Source organism: Ambystoma mexicanum, chromosome 2q (genome assembly GCF_040938575.1).
Source record: "Ambystoma mexicanum isolate Mex_15411 chromosome 2q, UKY_AmexF1_1, whole genome shotgun sequence".
NCBI lineage: Eukaryota > Metazoa > Chordata > Amphibia > Caudata > Ambystomatidae > Ambystoma > Ambystoma mexicanum.
Window position 1 is genome coordinate 1,112,152,129 of NC_090924.1, and position 18,914 is coordinate 1,112,171,042.

General features: G+C 47.2%; 1 protein-coding gene and 1 non-coding gene across 2 annotated transcripts in view; one reads left to right on the plus strand and one right to left on the minus strand.

Annotated features, from left to right (window-relative positions):
• The first annotated feature begins 1,507 nt into the window (after nucleotides 1-1,507).
• The window catches only part of LOC138569976 (probable acyl-CoA dehydrogenase 6), a 908,321-nt gene continuing 890,914 nt past the window's right edge, over nucleotides 1,508-18,914 (plus strand). The window contains exon 1 of the mRNA XM_069648472.1: nucleotides 1,508-1,803. Coding sequence (XP_069504573.1) covers nucleotides 1,600-1,803 — 204 coding nt within the window. The 5' untranslated portion in view covers nucleotides 1,508-1,599. The remainder of the gene's footprint in view (nucleotides 1,804-18,914) is intronic.
• Nucleotides 8,303-8,375, minus strand: TRNAM-CAU (transfer RNA methionine (anticodon CAU)). The gene has a single exon. It is a non-coding gene; the product is annotated as a tRNA-Met (tRNA).

Below are 18,914 nucleotides of genomic sequence, written 5' to 3' on the forward strand. Positions count from 1 at the left end.
CAAAGGGGACCCTTAATAAATATATCAACTAAACCTGTGAAGATGTGCTATGTTGCTTTAATTGTCCACATCCCGGTTTCACCATTTAAACAAAGTATGTGACCCTGGGCAGATCATTTCATCACATTGTATCTTATCGGCAGCTCTGTGATTCACCTCGGAGCTTATGCGAATATATCCTGCTGTTATTTTAAAAAAGCCTGTCTATAGAGTTGCTCCATAAGTAACAACAGTGCAATGTAGGTATTTTGCACCACAAAGTTATTTGCTACTTGGCATACTTATGGCAACTTATTCTAAAGTCACTTCCATGGGGCCTCCAAGTATCAAAGACTGATGATGCTACTTGCAATGCTCTTTTCTGTGAAGTCATTTATGTTGGTGCAATCCATATGCAAATTCTGAGGTTTGTATGTATTAAGACCCAGAGCGCTTGGACAGAGCTCTAATAGATGAGTTTCCTGTATCTGTAATGATTCTGCAGTTTTATTTATTTTTTGTTATGTGTTAAAATGCCATCTACCACTAAGGCTACCAAAAAATTAGATTGGGGCAGGGTGGGTGGTTTGTGTGCAGAAATGAGACCGTATGGAATTGCACACACTGCATTTGGGGGGAAAGTAGGTGGACTTTGGTCGTTGCTTGCTCCCTCTCTCCCCCACTCTTGCAATGCTGGATACTTCCATGGCTCTGACATATGTAATGTATCATTTTGGTGAGAAATGATATCCTCCTAAAACCACATTGTGTGATCCTGGACAAATCATTTAACCTCACTGTGCTTTATCTGCAACAATTGTGAATCCCTAAAAGGTACACACGACACAGTTTACACTATTAAAAAAGACCCACTCATGATGTATTGCACCACAGTGTACCCCTGACAAAAAAAACAGTTACGGCTTGTGGATATTGAAAATGTTTTCTCTGTGGCAACATATTCACCATCTAAAGAAACGTGTGTCTTAACGTGTTTTGTTTGTTTACGGTTTTAATATAAACTTTTACAAAAGAGTTAAAAGGGTTACAGAAAAGACAGATATAACACAACATACAATAATGTAACCTTTGTTGTCGTTTCTTAAAACGTACTCTTACATAAAAACAAGGAAGCATATGTTGTTTCAAACGTGCGCATTGTCCTGAGAATATATGTTACATTGTCATTGGCTGTTGAAAATTGTGCGAGGAGTTTCAATAAATTTAAAGCTGAGAGTAACATGTATAGTTTTTAACGGCTGAATGAAGGCTGTTGAATCGATTAAACTTCAATGGAGCGCAACATTATTGAAATGCATACACATGAATAAAAAAGAGAAATATATTTTCAAGTATTTTCTATTTTGATGTGTAAACTTCATAGTATGGAGTACTTCATTTGCAAGTTACAGTAACCAGCGTGTGTTTATAATTGTTTGTATTTCAGCGATATGTCATGTGCAGTGGGCATTTTATAATTTCACCTTAGGTACTTAATTGTCTAGAAGCAAACCATCCAGTCAAAGAGTCCGTTTTCTACTTCTCTTGGCATTCGTTCAGAGTTCGCAATCCCTTCGAGGCCTAGGTGCTGCGCATGCTCTTACTTCGTTTCGTCCAGCCATGGCACAGGTTTTACTTCGCAGCCTGGGCTGCAAGTGGCGGAGAGAGCTGAACGCGGCGCCCTCACGGGTGCTCAGCTGGCAGAAGTCCCAGAGCAGGCATGTCTCCCGGCAACCTTTTGCATCAGGGAGCACGGTGGTGCCCAACACAGATCCCACGATCTACAGCCAGGAACACTGGGCCATGAAGGAGTCCCTCCGAAAGGTACATTTGTTTCTTCACGTGCCGCATCTGAAAGCTGATTGTCTTTGCAAGGCACGAGAAACAAAAGGGTCCAACTTTTTATTAGGAATTCTGGGACTTGTAGTGTTGCTCTATTTAACATAGGTTACTTTAATGGAAAGCAGGACTGTATGACCGCCTCGAGAAAGGCAAGAGGAAACTTGAGCGCTTTATTGTGATCGTCGTGCCACCGGCTGCGTTAGGTTGCAAGGGGGCGGGGGCACTGTCAGTGAGAGCGCCCCATGATGTCTCAGCTGAAGGAGCTGAGGTCAGGGTACTAAAGTCAAACAAAATGGGCAGGCATTGCTGTGGCGTGGCAGCGTCACTCCTGGTGTTTAGCAGCAAAAAGCAGCCCTCGCTCCTCCCCGCCTCCCCTGCCATTGGTCAGCTCTCAAGATTCTATAGTTTAGGGGAGTGGCGCAAAAGCTAGAAACGTATTTGGTCTCCAGCCGGCATGTATGTGTATATATGTATGCACTTTATGCCGCACCTGTGCAGTCTATGTCATACTCAGTTTGGCTTGCCTCTGATCACATGTTGCCTTTGAATATCTTCTTCCCGGGTTGTCGAGGTTTCGTAATCTCTCCATCATTATCCATCCGCCTGAAGCAAGCGAACAGGTTCAAAAACACCATCCACGGTTGCCTTCGCTTTTTATTTATTGTAATTAGTTTTAAAGCCTAGCTTGACTGCCTGGATGTTTCAACGATGTTGCTGTTCCGGCTGGAATGCCAAGCTTTGCGAGCTCGCGTTTTGGAAGGGGGCGGAGGGGGTATAGCAGGGGCTAAACCGGGCACGGCACCCGCAAATTAATCGGCAGGAAGGTGAGGCCCATACTGTTCTTGGTTCTGATACTTGTGCGCATTGCTAATCTGCATACAGTGAGGCGGTACCGTCGCTTCCTAGCAGGTCTTCTTTGCTTCTGAGTTGCCCCAGCCGCCCCCTTCGGCAGGCCTGCTACACAGACACCTGCACACAATGGCATCTCTGTTCCCTGTTCGCCTCTCAGTAGGTGTGCTTTATAACTCCGGCATCCGTCCACCTATGACCAACATATAACATATAACCGTAACTCTTTTGCCCTTTCTCCCCCCCCAGAAAGTGCAGAGCGAGACTTGTTTGTTTGTTGGCATAAGAAGGCCGCAGAATTTATTCCACAAAACAAAACCCAAACTGTACATAACTGTGAAAAAACTTTGTCTGTCAGGTGCGTCGATTACTCCGTGTCCCAAGAACCTGCTTCCCCCTTTCCTTTCCCAAGAGTCCATCAGTAGGCCCAACTCTCCCTGCTTTGGTAGTATCCGAGCCTGTCCTGCCCCTGCAGGTGCTCCTGAGCGGGGAGAGTGCTGTTTCCTTGGGGGAAGCTGAGCCGTAATTGTCCTTCCCCGCCGCCCCTGCCGCTTAGGCTCCCAAGGGGTGTTGGGTCTGAGAAGAGCAAAGACCCTTCCCGCATTCTCCTGGCTCTTCCGGAGTCTGTCTCCTGTGTTTGTCTGTCCAAACACCGCCACGCCACGTTTGGGTTTCCGCCCCACGTGGCTCCCCCCTTCTGTTCCTCCTTTACATTTCTAAGACCTTCGTGCATATGTTCCAGAAAAATAACTCCATCCCCAACGGTGATAGATGCACCCCGTCATTTGAAAAATACTCTGGAGATTTTAGGTTAATGAGACCGTGCCTAATCTGACCAAAACCCCTGCCCTTGCAAAATTTAGCCATTGCACAATTCAGCTTCCGCCTGGATTTTTCCACTGCGGCGTGGTTGTCAGCACCCCTCCATTCCTTCCTTGAGATGATTTCTGACCATAAAATTTCTATTTCCCCTAGTTGTCCCGCAATTTCTTGCAGTGAGTACATCATCTCCCTCATGAGAGCCCCTCTCCCCAGACTTGTTAAGTCGTTCCCCCCCCAAGTGAATGATCAAGATGTCTGGTCTTCTTCTGTTGGTTAAGAGCTTGCCCAGATAGCCCTGAAGTTGTGCCCACTTCATGCCCGGCACCCCGTGCCACCCAAACCCGAATTCCCCTGCTGTCAGCGCCTCCTGCTCCTCTGACCAGCTCGACCCCGCCCTGGACACAAACGAGTGTCCCACCACCCATACGGATATCTTCTTCTTCCGGGCGGGTGCTACACAGATGGGAAGAAAGAAGAAGGAATGTCACCCTTACATTTTTTCCGGCCTAATGTACCTCCTTAAAACACCCTGACTTCCATCGGCCTATCTGTTTAATTGCCGCCTCACTCATCCCCATTGCCGCCGCTGATGTCGCAGCCCCTATCCTGAACGAATGCGTTCCAAACACTCCCTCCTTCTCTCCCATCTTGGCCAATGCGATCTCCATTACCCTCTTAAACTGAAAACGACTTAGAGCCGAGCCATCCTCGTGTATCAGAAACGGTGCTCCCTTCTCGGAAGGAGGCCTCACAGCGAGAAATGCCACCACGGCCCCGACTGGGCACACTGTGTTCCCTGTAATGGGTTGTACTGCCACCGTACACCCTTTACCCTCAGTCATACGGACAATCTGCCCTCTGAGACCTGTACATCCTGCATCTGCAAATATCCTGAACCCCTTGCGCCCTTGTTCTCTGGGATCAATTCGCTTACCCTAAAGGCCCCAAAGAAGGCTAGCGAGAAGGCAGCTTTGAACAATGTTACTTCGAAATCCCCGTGACAGATGAACCTTAGGATGGCCACCACCCTCTGTAGTTTGACGTAATCAATGGGGCGCCTCTCGTCTCCTTTTGGTATAACTTGCCTGGCCCATCCCTTCATGGCCATGGCAATATAATGCTCTTTAGTGGGGTCGGGCTCCCCTTGCAATTTGGAAAAATGGGCGATGGCCGCCAGGTGGTGAGACATCCATGACCTGGACTTGCCTGTTTGCCATCCCCAACCCACAAATGCCCTTACAGGCATTTCCAACATGGTATTTCCCAGCCCCTCCTGTTTGAAGCTTAGATACCGTTTCCAGCATGCTTGATACTTTGTGTTCGTGCCTGGAGCTAAGGCCGTCTGAATCAGGGCACTTAGGTCCCCCAGATCATGTCCCACCACTTTGCATCGAATGGCGTCATCCCTTTTTCTGCTCCCGGGCAACGCTCTCGAAATTGTCCCCACTGTAAACGAGAGAGAGCATCAGCAGCTGTGTTACGTTCCCCTGGGATGTGTCTAGCGCGCACCTCAATATTCCACTTTAGCATGCACCTGTTAAGCTCTCTCAGTAGTCGTAACACCCTAGAGCCCCTAGCTGAACCGTGATTGATTAACTGAACCACCGCTAGATTATCAGACCACAATATGACTTTGCTGCTTCCCAGCTGTTCGCCCCATAATTTGAAAGCTACCACAATCGGGAAGAGCTCCAACAGGGTGATGTCTTTGGTGACCCCTCGGTCATGCCATTCGGCCGGCCATGCCGCCCCGCACCATTGCGTACCAAGAATTGCGCCAAACCCCAGACCCCCTGCTGCATCTGTGAACAGTTTGCGCTTCTCTTCGCTGTTGTAGGCAGATCTCCACAAGCAGACCCCGTTAAAGTTATCCAAGAACTCATCCCACATGGCCAAGTCCTCCTGAATATCCGCCCCCAACCTGACATGTTGACCAGCATGTTTCAATCCCCTCATTTTCAATTCAATGCCCCTAGCAAACGTCTTCCCCACTGGGATGACCTTGCCTGCAAAATTCAGATTGCCTGCCATGACCTGGAGTTCCCTTAGTGTTGCTTTCTCCTCGGACCTCAACCTTGCGATAGCTGTCCTCATCCTGTTTACCTTGTCCTGTGGAAGCCTGCAAAGCCCTTGCACTGAATCAATCTCAATCCCTAGGAAGGTTAAGCAGGTCACGGGGCCCACTGTCTTGTCTTTGGCCAATGGTACTCCCATCACCCCCATCTGTTCCTGGAAGACCTGCATGATTTTGTGGCATTCATCTGTTCCATCTTTCCCAATGAATAAAAAATCATCCAAATAATGCAACAGTGCGCCTTTGTGACATTCTTTTCTGACCACAAATTCCAAAAACGAGCTAAAGGCTTCAAAATAAGAACAGGAAATGGCACACCCCATCGGTAAGCATTTGTCAAAATAATATTTTCCTTGGACATTGAAACCCAACAGGTGCTGACTTTCTTGATGAATAGGCAGCAGCCTGAATGCTGACTCAATGTCTGCTTTCCCCAAGAGCGCGCTTTTTACCCGCCGCCCTAACCATCTCCACCGCATCATCAAAGGAGGCATACTGAACCCTGCATTCCTCCTCTTTGATCCCATCATTCACCGACTCCCCTTCAGGAAAGGATAAATGGTGAATCAAGCTGTTCTGACCCAGCTCTTTCTTGGGGACCAGCCCCAAAGGAGATATGACTAAATTCGGCAGTGGGGGTTGTGCGAAAGGACCAGCTACCCTGCCCAGGTCCACCTCCTTAGCTACCTTCTGGCTCACTACTTCCGGCATTTGCAAGGCCGACCGTAAATTGCGCACTTCAGCGCCCTTTTTCCTCTCTGCACATGGGATCTTAAACCCCCACCTGAACCCCTCCCACAGCAGTTTAGCATGTTCAACGTTGTGATACACATTTAACCATGGAGTCATAGCCTGGATGTTAACTGGGGTTGGCAGTACACTTTTAATAGATGTCTTACAAATTTGTAGTGGCGCAAATTTCGGCAACACGACATGCCCTTCATTCTTTTTTGCCCTTACTCTTTTCTTTAGGACTGGGCATGTGCTTGCTTTCGCTGCCCGAGGAGTTGCGTTCCCTATAGCTCCCTCCCCTTGGGTGTTTGAATCTGCAAGCTTTGCCAAACGGGCAACCATCTTCAGAGTTGACCCTCCAGCATTCTGCCTGCTCCCCTTGGTAGCTGGTTCTGTTATACCAGGAGGAGTGCCCGCGAAAGGATGCCCTTCCTCTCCGTGTGAAACCACCTCTGCCCCTCCTTAGACCTTGGGTCTTTTCCCCAGTGGCCTGTTCGCTCCCTTCCTTTGTCAGTACCAGCTTATCCACCACACCCCCTACATCCATCTCATCCCAGGATAGTGCTGGCCATACCTGCATCTTTAAACGAAAAGCCCTGTCATATTTAAGCCAACCTTCACCCCCCCTTTTCAAATAAATGTCTTGAATGTAGTGGCAGTACGCTAACATTGCAGAGGCATCCTGTGGGTGTTTCTCAATCATTACAGAGGTATAAATTAGAAAGGCTTTGATCCAATTGTGTATGGTAGCCTCAGTTTTAGGAGATTCCTTCTCTTTCTTCTCCTTCTCTTTTTCCGATAACTCTTTTAAACCGTTCCCCATTGGCTCCATATCTATAAATTCGAAAATCTCCACAAATTCCTTTTTCCACACCCTTTCTTTCACTGAGGCGGGTATGTGCCAGGACAAAGAGTTCACTGACACCCTTGCCGGAGCGAAACCAGGCATGGTCCTACCATATGCAGTCATACTACCCCCTAATCCACCTTGTCCATTGCCGGTGACCTGTGGTATCCCCATACTCACCATCCAAGATGATGCATCACCCAATTGACCACCTCCTACTAGCCCCTGCCCCACTAACGAGCTTCCAGAATCCCCTGGCGCATACTGCTGACATAAGGAGACCGGTAAAGCAGCAGAGTTCCCAGCGTTGTTATTGTAATTAGCCCCGACAGCCCCTTGACCTACTACCGGCCGGCCCCCGCACCCTGCTGGCGCGCTGTGCCATACACTTTGCCATTGACCCCCTGTGCTAGGTCCCCGTCCAACAAAGGGCCTCCACTTGCTTGACCCATGGCTCCCCCCGCTGGACTCGGCGTTATTTCCCTCTGTACTACATTAGCCCCGTGCCCCAACTGATTAAATGCATTCACATTTCCACTCAAGAGTGGCCCATTACCCCCATTCCCCAAGGCTTGCATGCATTGCAACACTATACCTCTCACCACCTCCATGGAAGGTGATCCCATCTCCTTCACTGCCGCCGGTCTGGCCTCAGGCGTGTCGGCTGCCCCTTGTTTCCTGGGCCTAGAGGTGGGTGCAGGTGCCGGTACGGCCTCAACCTGTTGCGCCGTCTTTTGCCCTGGTTGTTGCCTGCTTTCCCTTTCTTGCCGCTCGTGGCCTGCTCTCTGCTAGCTTTGGCCTTCTCTGTCATCACTCTTTTCCTTTTCCTCGTGGGTTCTTCTTCATCCAGCGATATCTCCTCCTGTTCTTCCACGAGGTTCTCCTCATCTTCTTGAAACATAAGCGGGGAATCAACTCTCTCCCTAGCCCCCGCGTCGCTTCCTCCTGCTTGACTGGTTAGCGCCTCCATCCAGTTGGTGCCATGTTTAGCCGTGACCATTTTGGCCATGGCTATGAAAGCCTCCATGTCCATGCTCTCCGCTGTTTGCGTAGCGGGTGACCGCTCCCAAACCGAGTCCGATCCCTGTTAGCGTTTGCCTGTGACGCTCACCCCAGACCAAGCTCTCCTCACGCTGTACAGCTCACCAAAACACTTGTGCCCTCTCTGAGGCCCGAACTCAGGACCTTCAGATTATGAGACTGACGCGCTGCTTACTGCGCTAAGAAGGCTCTGCTGCTCGCTGTGTACCGCACTCCGGACCTGATGTAGCCGGAGACACGGCTTTCGGCTGCTCCTCTACGTTCAACGGCCCCGCGCTCCGGCCCTGCCTTCCACCTTTGGTCCGCGTAAGCAGCGGCGCGGCTCCCGGATTTCTGTTCCGACGGTCTCCGAACCAGGAGCGCACACCGCCTCCCTGTGCTCCACAGGCCCGAGCTCCAGCCCCGCCTTCCTCCTTTGGTCCGCGTAGACGGCGACGCGGCTCCCGAACTGCTGTTCCGGTGCGATCTCCGAACCAGGAGCGCGCACTGCCTCCCTTTGCTCCACGGGCCTGAGTCCCAGTCCAGTCCCGCCTTCCTCCTTCGATCGTCGACTCTCCGCTCGCCCTGGCTCTGGACTCGACGCCTTCCTTCGTCGTGTAGCAGCGTCGCGACCAAAACGAAAACCTTCCCCTGCAGTCCGGTGATGCACAGAGCACGGGTGTCCCTCGGCTGCAGTTGTTGTTGTGCCACTGTTGGGCGCTCCGCTCCTTATGAAGAGGGAACCACGCCCCCTTCCTTTGTTGCCCTTCGCGGGCTTTCCTTGCTTTTTGCCGCGCTTTCCTTTCGCGGGCAACTCCTGATTTTGCCGCGCGTTATCTTTCGCGGGCTTTCCACTTTGCCGCCCTGATCCAGCGACCCCCACTCTCCCTTGCCAGGGAGAGAGGGGGCTGGAAAAACGAGAAGGACGCCGCCCGGGTTATCGGGGGTGCCTCCTCCATCACGCCTGGCTCCGTGTCGTTGGACCTGGCATTTACAACGTGACAACGCGGGCGCCTGCCCATTCCCAGAGGGACTGGACTGTGCAAGGGAGGATGCACACACACTCTGGCAAGGCAAGTTGACCTTGTAACCATTGCATGCCCGGACTGCAAGCCACGTCTCTCTATTGTAGCAAGTGGTAGACGTGTACCGAACAAGTAGAGGCACTGTGACTGCAGCGGCGGTCAGAGTCATACCTGCCCACATTAGAAAATCAAAAATCCTGAGATGTATGTCCCGCCCACAGCCACACAAGACTCTGCCCATTAGCACACGGCTCCGCTTACACGCCCCGCCCACTTGTCAAAAAGGTAAACTCTGTTGTTGTTGTAGCTGTCATTAGCAACATTTTTGCAGTTTGCCCTTTACAAGCGCATCCTGGTGAACACTCTGTTAAAGCAGCATGGATTTTGGAGGAGCAAGGGCAGCTGTATGAATGATGCATTTAAAAACATTTTCCCCTGCTGCTTGGAACATTGATGTTTCCCCTTTTTGCTGAATTACATGTTTATTTGTGTTGCTCTTTTTCTAAAGCCTGCCCTGTGCAACAAGCCAAAACAAAATGTACATATATGAAGCCAGACCTATTGGCTTTGCCAGTGCTTGTCACTTCCGGCTTCCAGTTCCACCATTGGCTGCCCAATCAATGTACAGCTACTACGTGGGCTTCATGATAATGTATGGATGAAGCAGCAAAATGAACGTGGCGCCGCCGGTAATAATGCTGCTTTAATCCAATGACACCGATTGAAAGCAGTATTCACCGGGGATGCATTGGGAAAGGAAAGAAAAAATAAACGCAGGCAGAGACAGAACGCCAAAATTCCTGAGATTCCAGAATCTTTCCCGGAGACCCGGAGAAATGGTTAAAATTCCTGAGTCTCCGGGAAAAATCCGGTGGTTAGGCAGGTATTGTCAGAGTAGGAAAGAAGGGAGCATTTGTCAAGGGGTGCAGTCACGTTGGTTCACAGAATCACAGCCGATTGAGTGTAAACATATTTTGCGTTACCTGTCACTGATATAGGGTGGTAACCTGGAGACGTGGACTTTAAGCTCACAAAGAACCGTTCTAGGATGGTGAAAATGGTTGCAAAAAGTAGTGGAGATGTTAACAGTAAACAATAAAAGTAGTGGAACCCCACTCCCGACCGATCCCGCTCACTTCGACCACTGATTGGAGTATAACACAGGATTACTTGATGCCCTTTTAATAAGCGTAAACTGTGCTGTTTGTTCACCCCTGCTGTTTCGCCTACCAAGCATTTGCTGATTGCGCCAAGTCCTCGTTGCATGCTGTTTGTGTATTTTGGACATGTACACCTTGCGAGATACTTTAATGGAATCAGACACACAGCTTTTCACGTTAATGCCTTCATGCAGCTGATGGAGGACGAATGAACTGCAACCGGTGGCGCAGGAGTAAAACATTCATCATTGCTATCCGGAATAAAAATGTACAATATAGAGGATATCGTGACTGGAGAATATTAAATCGAAAAGGGACACTCCCCCCGCCTTAAGAGAAGATTTACCCTATCTACAATTCAGATCCAAGCTTATCCATTGGCTTAAGGAACACAATATCTGAACTTACATCACATGCAATCTCCTTAGCACCCACTCTATTTATTGTATATATGTGTCCTACAATACCTCATTGCTTTTATTGTATATATTTGTCCTATGGCAGTGCATACTTCATTTCGTTCTGACTGTTGATCGTGGACACAGCATTGTAACCATAGCTGTTCTTTATCCTGTGTACCAATGTAACATAAGTTGAACAACCCCCTTTATGCCTTCACGCCCTAATACCCTCGGGTCTGGTGCGCAATATGAATAATAAAAACAAACAAACAAACAAAGGACGAGAGTCTAAAGCGTTATCACTAAAGTAGCAGTTCAGACAGATGCTGGTGTTTTAATTGAAGCAGCATCACAACATAGATGATAGCAGGAACATGTACTGCAGAACAGAGAGGATGGTTCAGGTTTCCTTCAATTCGCAATTGAAATCCTTTTGGTGTTCACTCATCAAATGGCCAGTTGAGCGCTGAGGTGTACTTGAGGGCTAGTAGTGGCAGGCATCCTACACGTTCCTGAGTTCAGTAGACTTTCCTGGCAGGGCGTTCCTGAGTTCAGTAGACTTTCCTGGCAGGGCATGCACATGGTGCTTTGATTGCAACATCACTGAGTGGATAGCATTTCATAAAGTCTTGCTTCGAAGACAAACATTTTACTGCTACCGTAATGCAAGGAAGCACCCCTGAATGTTTAGGAAACCTCCCTGACTGGTTTGGGTGGATGATTTTTAATGGATGACTCCATGGGCCAATTCAAATAGGATACTTGGTTTTGAGCGGTATAGCTTCCGCAAAGGAGTTTGAATAGTGGAATGGGGCACTTAACCATAGGCGACTGTTTGAGAACTATCTACTTGGACATAGGCCTCAATATATCTTCGGTTCATGGTTCTAAGTTCAGCATTCGTTCATAGGGAAATCGTTATCAGCCCTAGGGATTCCAAAGCCGCTACTGGCACTTTTATTGGCTTTTCATGAGAATTTCACTGCCATGGTACATATTGACAACCAGGGTAACGTATCTGTAGCCATTCAGCCGGGGCTGGGATTTAGAAAGGGCTGCGTTCTAGTTCCCCTGCTTTTTAATTTTCATATAAACTCATTGTTCAGCGAGTTGCGAGAGTTAACCCCAGACCCTCTGAAAATAGCTGGAAGAAAAATGTGGGCACCCGCATATGCCGACGATGTAGCCCTAATTCCTCGCATATCAAGAGCCTTGCATCAGTTAGTAAATGGGCTTGACGATTATTTTTTTTTTAATGGCTGCTAGAAACCGCTACCCAAATCTTTAAAAAAATCAAATATTAAGGGCGTTGGCTGGTTATAAAGGCAAGCTACCCACAAAAGTAGCCGAGGGCACTAAATTGGCCTGGCTCGATTTCCCTTTCTAGGAGTAGAGTTAAAAAAGAAAAACCCTTTTCCGGTGTACCATCTTTCTAATTGTGCTACAAAAGTGTCCCACGCTGATGGAGCAATGTTGCGGTTTAGCAAGACCTTGGGAGGGAGTACGATGGATGCAATACTCCCAATTTATCAAGTGAAATTTGGGGCTATATCCTAGTGGCAGCAATTCAATACAGAGAAAATTCTATTTTTTATGAATGGTGGTCCTACTAAGTTTGGGCGGTTACCAATTCTGTTCCATGAGATAATTGGCTTATTCCTGGAGAATTTCTCCCAATCCGCCAATTTTGCCCTCGGAGCAGATTTGTCCGTTTTTGAGCTTTTTCCCATTCGGAATTTCTTTTTTTGCAAAATTTCGTTTAAAATAATAAAAAAAAGATGTGGGAAGGAAAGGAGTGTTTAAATATTGTTTTATAACCAAATTTCGTTGTTTTGTGTGCGTTTCGGGGCACACAAAAACAAAATCTTGTTGAAAAAAACGAAACTTCTGCTGGTATGCTCCTACTCCCGCCTAAAGTGCAATTTGAAAAAAGAAATAGTTGGCGAATTTCGGCAATTCCGTTTTGACAGTGGGATTTTTGCCCACCCCTTGCGCCTACAATCTTACTGTACTTGGATGCTGGTCTGGGTTTTATTGCGGCCCTAATTAACTTGAGAGCGTTGACATTTTGGATCAATCTGTGGAGATGTGGAGAGCAGCAGTTGGCCCACTGGACCCTGCACAACCTGCTCTCCTGTGCTACTGTATATTCCAGTCCTTATCTGCAATATGTGAGATGAGAATGTGTTATGAGGGGTGTGGTGATTTATTCTTTACACCTTCTCTGGCTGTTTGGTATATTCAGGACAGAAGGATTTTATATTGGCCATCTTAACTCCAGCATTGTTTTACTCAAGAACGTAGAATTTGTTAACTACTGTAGTTGGTTTCATGAGACTTGTAAGAGGACCCTTGCTTTACTTCAGGGCAAGCATTAGCCTCAATAGTTTGCAGCTGGTTTACTAAAGCTAATTTTAAGCCCCATGACCTGTGTCTGTGATGCACTAGCGCATTCCATCCTTTTTATGTCCTGTTTTTGAACAGGTTAGAAGGAAATGTCATGCACTAATTTTAAGGGTGCATATTTTTAGATCGGTCTATGATGCTAAGAAGTATCTACTGTCGCTATGTGGAAAGAATGTTGCTTGAGCGGTTTACTGTTTTATTGAAAAGTATTTGTTACATTGTATTTATTAACATTGTAACCTATCTGCATAACTATACCCCCTGGTTTTCTTTCTTCAATGCATAGTTTCCTGAAACCAACAGACCTGCCTGAAAATGTTTGGAAAAGCGCTTGGGGTTAGATTTTCAAAATATTTGTTGGCACAAGGATCTGATGTAAGCTGTGCACAAAGAGAATGAATGTGTGTGTTATGAATTGCCATCTGTGACGTGTGTGAAAGCCCTGGCTTTTTTCATTTTATTAAATAATAAAATGATGCAGGTAATTCCATCTCTGATAGAGTAATCTGCTGATCAGATTTCCCTTTCATAAGCTCAATGGCAAAAGCTTAGTGTCTTTGTGTCCTTTCGCATCAGTTTCCTGAATTGTTGCACCTGCTCTACCAGTGGCAAAGAGCAGGTTCAGGTCACAGGTGGCCTCTTGATAGCTGCTGTGACATCCACATCTCTGCGGTGCACTGGCTGCATGCAAGATACGCGCCCCTGTTCTATGAATTTCGTAACTCTGAGGACTTAGGGTATGGTGGCCAGCATCTCTCACAGGACTGTCCATCAGGATTCCTACAAAGTAGTCATCCCATATGTGATGTCCTGGATGTTCATTTTATCAGTGCATGGCAGTGGCACAAGTTATGGTTGCATAGCTTACCATAGCTGGCACATTTCCTTTCTTTTTACATTTTTCTCTGCAACCATAATATTCCTTGAACAACCTTTTTGTATTGTATGACAAGGTTATATTAGGGCAACTTAACCAAAACAACCCTTTTAAACAAAGTTTTCTTCGCTGAAAGAAAAACTAATTTATATGTAGCTCGAGCAGCCTTGTAGATGGTGCAGCAGGATTTTAAGAGGATATTCGTTTGCAATGGGAGGAAGGGCAGTTCGATGAGGATCGGGTGATGTGGTCGAGTTTGCGGAGTCATTTTATGAGACGTGTTGGAGCATGCAGGGCCCACCTCAAGGGGGGCACTGGGTGTCAGAGTAGTCACTGGACGGCCTTCCATAGGGGCTTTGCTACCTTCTAGGTGGGAGATGACCAAGGCTTGGACAGCATATCTAAAGTTGTTTTCAGGGCTTGATTTTCTGCTGGAGAGAAAGTTGATACCAAGTCGTTTGTGTCTTTCTTGCTATGTGCTATTTTGACTTGGTGCAGTTGGCCAGCCGGAGTGTGAAGCCCTCTAGGCTCATAGCAGAGAGCCATGCCTGGATGTTGGGGTGTTCGATGTTGTCAGTCAGCAGTAGGAATTCACTCTTTGAGGGGTTGAGCTTCAAGTAAGCACTGGACATCCACGACTGGGTCAATGTAAGGCAGGTCTTGAACATGTTTGTCTTTTGAAAGTGGATATCTTAATGTAGAATTGTGTATTACTGGATGTTGTGTTGAGCAAAGAAGGCTCCAAGCGGTTTAGGTAAAGTTTGAAATCACAGGGGAGGGAATGGATACTCGAGGGACTTCACAGATGATGGTAAGGGTTGGTGATCTGGAGGATTCCATTTGCAGGCACTGGTGGTGATTAGCAAAGACTGATTTGCACCAGCTGAGGATGATCTTGGTGAGCCCCATGCAACAATGTAGATTGTTGACAAGTGTCTGGTGGTCTTTAGTGTTGAATGTTAGTGAGAGGTCAAGGAAAACCAAGAGGCAAGGATAACCGTAATTGAGAACTTTAAGGGTATCGTCAATCACCTTGATGGTAGCAGTTTCTGTACTGCATATGGGTCTTAACCAGATTGGTTGGGCCCCAAGTCCTACTAAATGGCCTATTCTTTGATTATGTTCCAGTTTTACTTACCTGAAATATTCATTAGTCTAACTTGTACTTGCACATGATGGCTATTCAGCTTCAACAGTTCCCAAAATGCCTGCACCATTATCTCCTCTCCTCCCCTGTCACTATAAAGGACAGCCCCAAAGGTATACTTCCTTAAACATGTATGGTAGCACAGGCTATATCTTTTGGAGGGGTGTGAGCTGATAACCTTAGCAACCTGAAAACATAGGTACAAAGGTCCCAAAATAAAAACCTGTCCAATCAAAGTTCTATAGTAGTACAGACATTTAATCAAACAATACAATGTATCAAATATCTCAACACTAGCAATGAACCACTTCTGTAAAGAAAATGCGGACGTTTGTTGAATGGCACATGGGTTATATGAGCAGGAGTGTTCAGGCACTTAATTGGCACAATGTCAATGTTCAAAAAGGTCTTAGACAAAATCGGTAAAGAATGGGGGTGAAGGCACACCCCTAAACTCCCATACAAGAAAAATACAACCCACTAGGGGAAAAAGGCCCAGAAACTCTTGAAAGAATACGTTTTTATTTCTACAAAAAGTAGGTGTGCCAGCATCTGCTGCCGACAAGGTTCTGTGGAAAAAAGGTTATATGCAGACGCTGAAAAGGGGGCATGGTGTCACCATTGATACCATCATATACAGTAAATACCATCATCTCCAGGGAACCAAGGTCGAAGAGACAATTAGCAGTATATGAAAAATAGTGCTACTCTATCATTACACAGTGCACCTGGCAGGCTCGAAGACTGGCACAGGGCGAGTCTCTGTGTCACGCAAAGCAACACACACACACACACATTTCACTCATCCTGATCGTGTCTCTGGTCTTCCAAGGCTTCCACCCTCGCTTTTCCAACCTAATGTTAGGCAAAGTTTGTATGCACTACCCTCTGGGGCCACTACACACAACTCTGACTACAGGTATAGGCAACCCAACCTTGGTATAAGCTTGTACTCCACAGTTTTGGTAGCGTGTTGAGCAGCCAGGCTTATCTCAAGAGGGGTAAATGTGATCTGTAGTGGAGTTACACAAAGATTCACAGTTACAGGCATTCAAATAAACTCTTACACTCAAGGTTTCCTGTATAAACAATTAATAATTTATCAGTCAGTTATAAAGCCTTCTTCAGAAGGGAGCAATATGATAGTATGATATGATATGGCATTTATAACGCACCTATACACAAGTGTTTCGAGGCGCAACGAGACAAGGTGGGGGAACAAAGGGAGGACAGACAATGATCCTACTAGGCCAGGTGTCCTTCAGATCGCGCAAGTGCATGGGAAGGGGGGGAAAGGAAAAGTGTGAGGGGGAAGGGAGAGGTGAAAGTGCAGTACATGGGATAGTAGAATAAATAAGATAAATAAAATGGCTAGATGGTGGCAAGTGCAAGGTAAGAGCGGACATAAGTGCTGGTAGGGGGACTGTAGGGATACAGAATAATAGTCCCAGGTGAGGGGGTTGCCAGGGAGGCAGTGCAGGTGTGCAATTGGTGGGGCCTGGGCCCGAGATAAGAAAGGGTGGCCAGGTAACCAGTGCAGTTTCAACCAGGAATTTAGCAAGGGAGAGGGGGAGAGAAAGCAGAAGCAAAGAGGAAGGTTTTGAGGGGCTTTTGAAACCGGAGATAGTAACACACAAATACACTTCAATATTGTACACTCTTAGTTTCTAAATCGATAAAGACTTTTTTGGGATGGCCCACAGACACAACCAACAGGTGACTTCCATAACTAGGGTGCTGGGGACATTAATATCTTACTGTTGGCATTTAGAATACTTTTAGAAATTGGTAAAAGGCAAAGGTTATTAGAACAACAAGAGACCACAAATATTCATAAGCAGGCAAGTACTTTTAGGTTTTCCTAGAAGAGTCATTCAATTCAATAGGCTAATCCAAAACCAGTGGGTGAGAAGTCTTGTATGGGATGAAGCACTTCTGGGAAGTAAATGGAAAAGTCTTTGCACAAGTTCTTGGGAGTCTTTGATGAAAATAAGAATCAAATATAGGGCCATGAGCTGATAAGACTTGTGAGTTGTAGAAGTTTCAAGCAACTCTACAGTAAGAGGTAAGTTCTCTTAGACTTGTTTTACAATACCCTTCAAAGATGAAAAAAAAGATGCAGCTGATGACTTCTGTTCCTGGGCAGCTCTGCAGGTCTCACTGTTCCTGGGCCTCAGTCATGGTGACAAGAGGGAGGGCGTCGGGGGACTCCTGCAATGCACTGGGAATGTCAAAACTCGCAACCGGCAAACTTCACTTTCAGTGGCTGTTCAGTGTTTCAGCTCCTTGCATCTACCGCAAATAGCAACACCGTGGTTCCTGGCTGGTGAGATGGACTTTCCTTGCTTCTGGGGTCCTGCACTCTGTTTAGGGGGCTCGGGCTTGGCCAGTCCTGCTTCTTGGGAGTCCAGAGGATCTTCCAAAAGCTCCAGGCCAGTTTATAAGCAACACACACAATCTGGTGTTCCTCTCTCTAGCTATACGGTTTCCAGCAGCAACTCGGTGGAAATTCAACCTGCTCCGAGATGATGTCCAGGTGGCTTAATTTGGAGTTGATTGGTCCCACCAACTCAAAGGGAGAAGTCGTCCTTGTAGGGGCTTCTCTGTTGATGCGAACTTGGCGTTTTGGCACTGCAGCAGGGCTTCACCGGGCAAACCAACGGTCCAGGCGTTGCAGCAGGCGTCCTCTTCAAGCTCTTCTTCGGTTCCTTTGTACAGTGGTCGACTCTGCCTTCCAAGCCAAAGGATTCGCCTTTTATTCAGTTCTCTTCCATTCATTCCAGCCTAGCTGTCAATCACCCAGAAGGGTGGCTGTCCCTGCCAGTCAGTCAGCCGGCCAATCACCACAGAGTGCATTTGGGCCTCCTAGGAGACTAAGCACAGGGAATTTCGGGCACCTCCCTCACTTCCTGCCTACCCCACTCTGGAGCCAGAGGCGGGTTTCACTTGTGAATCACGCCAAAGGCAAAATGAACAGAGAGACCAAACCTGGTTTGGCGCGCTGAGTAAATCTCAAGAGGGACCTTTCCGCAAAGAAATGTCGAAAAAAGACCAGGGCCCATTTTGACAAAGATGGCGCCTGTTGTTGCTTTACACAAAGCTGTGAACGCAGCCTGCCGTAAATGCACACCATGGTAGTTCAAACAAAATCACTGCCAACAGCCATTCAATGAGAAAAGGGTAACATACTTTTTTTTTACATGAGAAGCTAGACAAAGGGGATACCCGGTTAAACCCTCCAGCACTCTATTGTAAAATAGTGTGTGCTGGGTCTAGAAAGTTACAATGGTAAGTAAAGTCAATTTCACTTTACTGCTCTGGGAAATAGTAGTTTATCCCAGAGAAGCTAGGTAAACCTTTGGGAAATCTGGAAGACTTCCCTGTGTCATTGCACTGAAGGTGCTGCGTGACACAATGTAAAAGATGCCTATGGAGTTTGTCAGACCCCACAACCAAAAGACAGAGGTAAAATTCACATTAAAATACATGTGAGTGGGAAAAAGGGTATCACTCTCTCCAGGTAAAAAAAATCAAGTCCTCAAAATCCAGCAAAGTTGCTGGGGGTCTCTAAGGTGGAGGGAGTTAGCACCTTTCAGAGAATCCTCCCAGACACCTAATTGCAGAGATTGCGCAGCAGGAAGCGTGCTGGAGACAGTGGCCAGAAGGTGATGTGAAGCCGTGGGTCTCAGGAGCGAGAAGGGCTCCATAAATACATGGCCACACTGGAGACACC